The sequence below is a fragment of the Olea europaea genome, chromosome 8, assembly GCF_002742605.1.
Source record: "Olea europaea var. sylvestris chromosome 8, O_europaea_v1, whole genome shotgun sequence".
In the NCBI taxonomy this organism is placed as follows: Eukaryota; Viridiplantae; Streptophyta; class Magnoliopsida; order Lamiales; family Oleaceae; genus Olea; species Olea europaea.
This window is the reverse complement of record NC_036244.1, coordinates 6,479,145-6,485,847: the sequence shown is the minus strand read 5'-3', so window position 1 is coordinate 6,485,847 and position 6,703 is coordinate 6,479,145. Positions and strand designations below refer to the sequence as shown.

The window sequence follows — 6,703 nt, the reverse complement described above, 5'->3', positions numbered from 1 at the left end:
ACGGTCAATTATAGTCAAGAAAGACTCCATTATACATACTTTTTATATACATTCTATCAAAGGTTGGTGTTCATTGCTTTCCTGATTATTTTATTTACTTTTTCTCCATTCACATCAAAGTCACGAGTCTTCTCTTCGGTAATTTCTATTTGTTAGTTATTTGGTGTAGTAATAAATTAAAATGGCAATATTTATCTTCAATAATATATTTTTTACCTTCCCAATTCAAATATTTTTGTTATTGTTCATAACCTGGTCGAACTATTGTTTACTGTACCAAAACGGAACTAAGTGCAATCTAATGAAATTCGTTAGTGCACTTAATTTTGAAGGATCATAGCATTTTCTTTGTAATCTTTGTTTTGATATTTATCAGTATATTTGACCCCTTTAGTTTCTTATGCAGCATAAGCAATGAATCAATTGAAGAGTCCAATCAAGGGAGTCATCAATGATGCCAAAGGAAGGCTGTCATGCTACAAAAATGACTGGCTTGATGGATGTAGTTCGGGTGCAAGGTGAAGCCTTTTTGCTTGAATTTCACTTTTAATTAAGCATCTAAAGTGAAATTTTTTTTTTTGACCGTTTTCAGGATACTAGCTCCAACAGCATACATTTTCTTTGCTTCAGCTCTCCCAGTCATTGCCTTCGGCGAGCAATTGAGTAGGGAAACGGGTATACATTTTTATCTCACAGAATATTTTTACCGGTATTGAAGTATGATTATTTTAGACATGAAAGATCTCTACTTTGTTCTAAATAATCATCCTGCATCCTGCATCCAGATTGAAGATGCATTTTATAATTATCTGGAGAAATTTCTTTGATTTGTAATAGATGGAAGCTTGAGCACTGTTGAAACTCTTGTTTCCACGGCTCTCTGTGGAGTCATCCATTCAATTTTTGGGGGACAGCCAATGTTGATTCTGGGAGTTGCAGAACCAACAATTATAATGTACACATACTTGTACAGTTTTGCCAAGAAAGGAATGGGAAAGGAGCTGTATTTAGCTTGGGCAGGGTGGTATGGAATACTAATTTCCCTTCCCTTTCGAGTATTTTGATTTTATAATGGTATCCTGGGCAAGAAGTGAATTTGATTTTCTTCAATAGGGTCTGCGTGTGGACTGCCTTAATGCTGTTTCTGCTTGCTATATTTAACGCTTGCACCATCATCACCCGATTTACAAGAGTGGCAGGGGAACTTTTCGGAATGTTGATCACTGTTCTTTTCATTCAAGAGGCTATCAAGGTCTTTTTCTTTTTCTTTTCGTTTTTGGTACTTACCTTTAAATATTCTCAATGATACTATTCGAAACGCCTAGAGGAATTTGTATTGATAATCATTAATGTTTGAATCATAGGGTGTGGTGAGCGAATTTCACATTCCAAACGGTGAAAATGCCGCAGAAGAGAAGTTCCAATTTCAATGGCTTTTTGCAAACGGTTTACTTGCAGTTATATTTTCGTTTGGCCTTCTTCTCACTGCCCTTAAGAGCAGAAAAGCTAGGTCTTGGCCGTATGGTACAGGTACCCGAAGTTATTTTCTATTCAGTATTCAGTCGATGATAGTGACATTTCATCACCATTTAGATTTTAACTAAATTTTGGCTTGTGTCAATGTTATAGGCTGGTTTAGAAGCTTTATTGCTGACTATGGAGTTCCACTCATGGTTGTGGCATGGACAGCATTATCTTATATCATCCCCGAAAATGTTCCTTCTGGAATTCCCAGGAGACTCGTCTGTCCTCTTCCCTGGGAATCGGGATCATTGCGTCACTGGACTGTGGTTAAGGTAACAACAGATTGACAATCCTGTTTCTCGCACACTCGATTTAGTATGTGTTGCAGAATTGTTGCAGTAGTTTTGATTTCTCATTTCCTTTTAAAGAATCTCTGAAGTTCTGAAATGCCACTTTGAAGTCTTATATTCTGTTTGAGCAATCATCTATGGATTCTGGTATATAAGAAAACTTAAAAAATCATTCGCTTCATCCGGTGAATTCGCAGGACATGGGAAGGGTGCCGACAGGTTATATTTTTGCTGCCATCATACCCGCTGTGATGATAGCAGGACTGTACTTTTTCGATCATAGTGTAGCTTCACAGATGGCACAACAGAAGGAATTCAACCTCAAAAATCCATCTGCTTACCACTGGGATATCCTCTTGCTTGGATTCATGGTATGAAATTAAAGGTGTTGTCAAGAATTTCAGCCTCCAATAACTTCTTGATGCCATAAATATGAAATTTTATCAAATTTTCTTTAATGATTTGCTAGAGATTTCTGCCGTCTTTTGATCTCAGACTTTGCTTTGCGGGTTGCTTGGACTTCCGCCTTCCAATGGGGTCCTTCCACAATCACCTATGCACACAAGGAGTCTTGCCGTCCTCAAGAAGCAGGTGGGAGATTCAATTACTTAGAAACTTTCTTAGCATACTGTTTTCAACAATACAGAAAGAGTACTTTCTTAAAGAATTAGATTCCAATCTGCAGTTGATTCGGAAGAAAATGGTAAAAAGTGCCGAGGAGGGCATGAAACAGCAAGCAAGCCATTCAGAAATCTATGGAAGAATGCACGCGGTGTTCATTGAGATGGAGAATCCTCCGTCTGTAAGATCTTGCTTCTAATTTGTACTTCAGTAAGTTAAATGTGCATTTTCTGTGTCCTTGGATGATTGGGAGAAAAAATTATGTTACTGCAGCTTACAGCTGAGAGAGAGTTGTCAAACCTGAAGGAGGCCGTCTTGAAACATGAAGCCGAAGGAGATGCAAACGGAAAATTGGATCCCAAAATATACATTGATCTCCACTTGCCTGTTCGAGTAAATGAGCAAAGAGTTAGCAACTTGTTTCAATCCATACTTGTGGGACTGGCCGTAATTGCTGTGCCTGTGATCAAGATGATACCTACCTCAGTTCTATGGGGATACTTTGCCTACATGGCCATTGACAGTCTCCCTGGTAATCAGTTTTGGGAGAGGATGCTGCTGATCTTCGTTCCTCCTGATCGACGTTACAAGTAAACTTTGTGTTTTCATTGTGCTTGAAATCTCCTTTCTAGATCAATTGAGCACTTCCAAAATTAACTTGCTTTACTCTGGCAGAGTCATCGAGAGTCTCCATGCTTCATTCGTGGAGACAGTATCATTCAAATACATCTTCATGTTTACGGCTTTCCAGTTTGCATATCTTTTGGTATGCTTTGGTATCACATGGATACCTATTGCTGGAATATTGTTTCCATTGCCATTCTTCTTTCTGATAAGTATAAGAGAACACGTTCTCCCCAAGCTGTTTCCACCTAGTCATCTTCAGGAATTAGATGCAGCTGAATATGAGGAAATTTCAGGACATCCTATCCCGGGAAGGAGTCTCTTGCTCAGGGTATGTTATTCTGTTCCTTAGATTCTTACGATCGCTCCTTACAAGTCCGAAGAGGAGTTACAATATTATGTGAAATTATGTGCATATTTGGTCCACAGTTTTAGATAAAACTAGAAAGTAATCACGGATGGTTTTTACTTAAAACGTGTAAAACAGGATCGAGAAGCGAATGATCCCCAAGATGAAGAAGGTGGTGTTGATGTAAATGAAATATTGGACGAGATGACGACTCATAGAGGTGAATTGAAGCATAGATCTGCGAGTTTCACTGACAAGCAGTTTCAGGTCAGTTACTCATAACTGCGAGCTCGTTATTATTGGTCCGATATTTCATAATTCGGGACAATATAATACGTTTTATTATTTATTCCAGGCACTCCATGAAGGCGCCGATGGAGTGTAAGGACAGCTCATTCTAAAAGTTCATCTTTCGAGTACGAGGACAACAAAAGTTGTGAGCCATGTTCAGGGAAGGAAATCTGTTATCATGATCTAGCTGTTTCCGTCCACAATAGATCATAAAATGTGGGTATCTACTGATTTGTAGAACATATTTTCATTATCCCACGTTCTTTCATGGTGGTTGCTGTTTGAACAAATATTAATGTTAGTTTGTGCAAATCCCCCAAAATCCATCTTCCAAACGTCACACGGCATCGTTTCGAAGTGCTTCTCCTTAACCCGTGGCTGTGGGTACACCACCCTTACTGTGCATGCAAATGCAGGCCAATGTACGGCGATTTTATCATCAAAAAAACTAGTAAACAAATAATGATGCACATATACCTAATGCATCAAAATATCAATTGCAAAATTGAAAATGTATAAAAGAAAATATCGTAATGATTCATGAATCTTAACCATCTAGTCGTTCTTAGTTTGCACTTGCTCTAGTAAAGTTTTTTCAATTGCAATGGTCAAATACGGCATAACACATAGTACAATCTCTTCTAACTTGGATCAAAAGGTAATTACAACAGAAATCTCGAAAGGAAAAAAAAATTAAAAACTAGAGGAAAAAAATATTAAAAACTAAAGTTTTCGGATGCTTGACCATTGAAGAGGTTGCCCCCTACATAGGTATTTTTTGGACTTGAAAAAGAACTTGAAATCTTTTATAAGCTATTGATGATTTATTTTATTTTATTTATTATTATTATTTTATTTTTTTGGATAAGATAATTGTATTATATCCAAAGTGTGAAATAAGGTATTGAAGATTCTTGGTTTATGCAATCAGTGGCGGATTCAGAGGGTGGCTGCTGACGGATCTAGAGGGCGGCCTACTAGGGCAGTCCCCCTAGCTGGATCCGCCAGGATTTTTTTATTTTTTGTTAGTAATTGATTAAATTTTTACCTTATTTTTTTGGTAATTGATTTTATTTTTAAACATCCCTTGTAGCTTACTTGGTGAGAGTCAGTCTTAATATACTTCAAGTCTTATGTTCAAATCCTTGTCAATGAATTTGTTATGTATTATTTTTATTCTATAATTTTTACCAAAATTCAATAAAGGAGGGACAATGAGGATTTGAACCCGTGATCTCAAGTAATGGTTGTGGTAAACTTAACAATTATGGTATCTCTTGAATTGTGTTACTAAATTTAAGAAACGATATTTGTTAGGTTTTGATTGTTTTAATGCAAACAACTTTAAATACTCGAATTCATACTCTTCCTTTGAATTATACAAAATTTGGCAACAATATTATTTGATGAGTTCTATTTATTCTTATAACAGAATTATATATATTCAATTTGAATAAAATAATTGTTATATTTATACTTTAGGCCTTGTTCGATTCCCCCTTTTTTTAAAATTACTTTTTTCTTTCTTTTTTTCATCCATACGTTCTTCAATAAAATAATATTATACGTAAATTCAAAATTTTTCTTTATTTTTAGTCACACATTCTCCATCAAATCACCATTCCAAAATGTATTTTTTACAAAAAAAAAGGATATTAAAAGGACTTTTAATATTTTAATGCGGCCAACGGTAGATGGTCCACGACCGCCCGTACTAACTCAAACTCCAAGATTCGCCCCTGTATGCAATCCACTAAAAGGTTGCAATTTTTCCTCTGAGATATTTTCTATGTTTGCCATGCTAGAAAAGTGATAGGATCGAATATTTCAAACGAAAGCACTTTTTTTGTAATAACTTGAGCCTTTGTGTCCAAGCTGTTATACGATATGAATTGTCTGCTTTGGAAGAGTCTCCTCTCGTTTTACCTCTCACGGGTTCTTTTGCATCCCAATTATTCAAATTCAAGACATCAATCGTAAGAGATGCTTAAGTTGTTCAATTGGCACCGAAATTCAACCTAAATCTCTCAGAATGTAGATGTCGTGAGTTTGATGTTAAATTTTAATACGTAATCATGCCAAGAATTTAGAATCACCATATAATAAATTTATAGAAACTAATTCATACCCGCGAAAACCATTGTTGATACATATAATAGTTGTAATAGCAGCCAAAATCTTCCCCTCCTTGCTCCTCATAAAATATCAGCTATCAATGGGACAAGCCAAAAACATATCGAGAGGAGAGGGGACCTAGCCTTTATATATAGGAAATAATTTGAGCCGTCTCATTACGACTAGAAATCTAATTATGGTTTATTTCCGGCCCACATACTTTAAATTACCACATCAAATTAATTATAACTCGTAAGGTGTAAAAAGTCCAATTGATCACTTAATAAATTTGGCTCAAATACAAATATCATTATGAGCCATTTATCTAACCCGTAAAATTTTGCAATCGAATGTGAAGCCCACATATAGAATTATTAATTATTCCAACATTCTCCCACTTGGGCAAATATTTGATTGACATACCAAAGTTTTAACACCCGGATTAGACTACATAGGTGGCCACAAAAGTATAGCTCCAATGAGGACACCTTACATAATATGATCCGATCCAACAAGAATATTAACACCAAACATGAAAGTCATTACACCAATTTAAAATATGTAAGACCATTCCACAGCTACAAATGTCAACATCCTTATCGACATGGATCCCCATCCTCCAACCAATGTGGTAGTATGTGGTATGAACTTAGCACCAAATGTGATAAAAAAAACTGTGTTAACTCATATCGGTCCTCATAATGCTTCGAATCAAAATGAAGCCACATGTCTCTAAAAGATACTCATCTTATGTCTTTATACGTCATATTTCAAGATGTCAATAATATAAAAAGACATAAGTCAAATACATGCTTAAAATAGTTCATCAATAGGGAAAAAATTATTTTATTATCAGAAGGGACTGTACTCGAAAGCATATGGGTTGCCT

At 35.9% G+C, this 6,703-nt stretch overlaps 1 protein-coding gene across 1 annotated transcript; it reads left to right on the top strand.

Moving 5' to 3' along the window:
* The first annotated feature begins 252 nt into the window (after positions 1–252).
* Positions 253–3,711, top strand: LOC111398662 (probable boron transporter 7). The gene is made up of 13 exons (XM_023025673.1): positions 253–310; positions 407–518; positions 593–675; positions 838–1,024; positions 1,114–1,252; positions 1,365–1,530; positions 1,630–1,796; positions 2,012–2,185; positions 2,310–2,405; positions 2,500–2,616; positions 2,709–3,025; positions 3,111–3,390; positions 3,547–3,711. The coding sequence occupies exons 2-13, from the start codon at positions 415–417 to the stop codon at positions 3,688–3,690; spliced, it is 1,974 nt and encodes a 657-aa protein (XP_022881441.1). The 5' UTR covers positions 253–310; positions 407–414; the 3' UTR covers positions 3,691–3,711.
* Positions 3,712–6,703: the final 2,992 nt, after the last annotated feature.

Coding starts and splice junctions, on each gene's coding strand:
- LOC111398662 (XM_023025673.1), top strand. CDS start 415: ATGAATCAATTGAAGAGTCCAATCAAGGGAGTCATCAATGATGCCAAA. Junction 1,025..1,113: donor TATTTAGCTTGGGCAGGGTG/GTATGGAATACT, acceptor TTTCTTCAATAG/GGTCTGCGTGTGGACTGCCT. Junction 3,026..3,110: donor CCTCCTGATCGACGTTACAA/GTAAACTTTGTG, acceptor TTACTCTGGCAG/AGTCATCGAGAGTCTCCATG.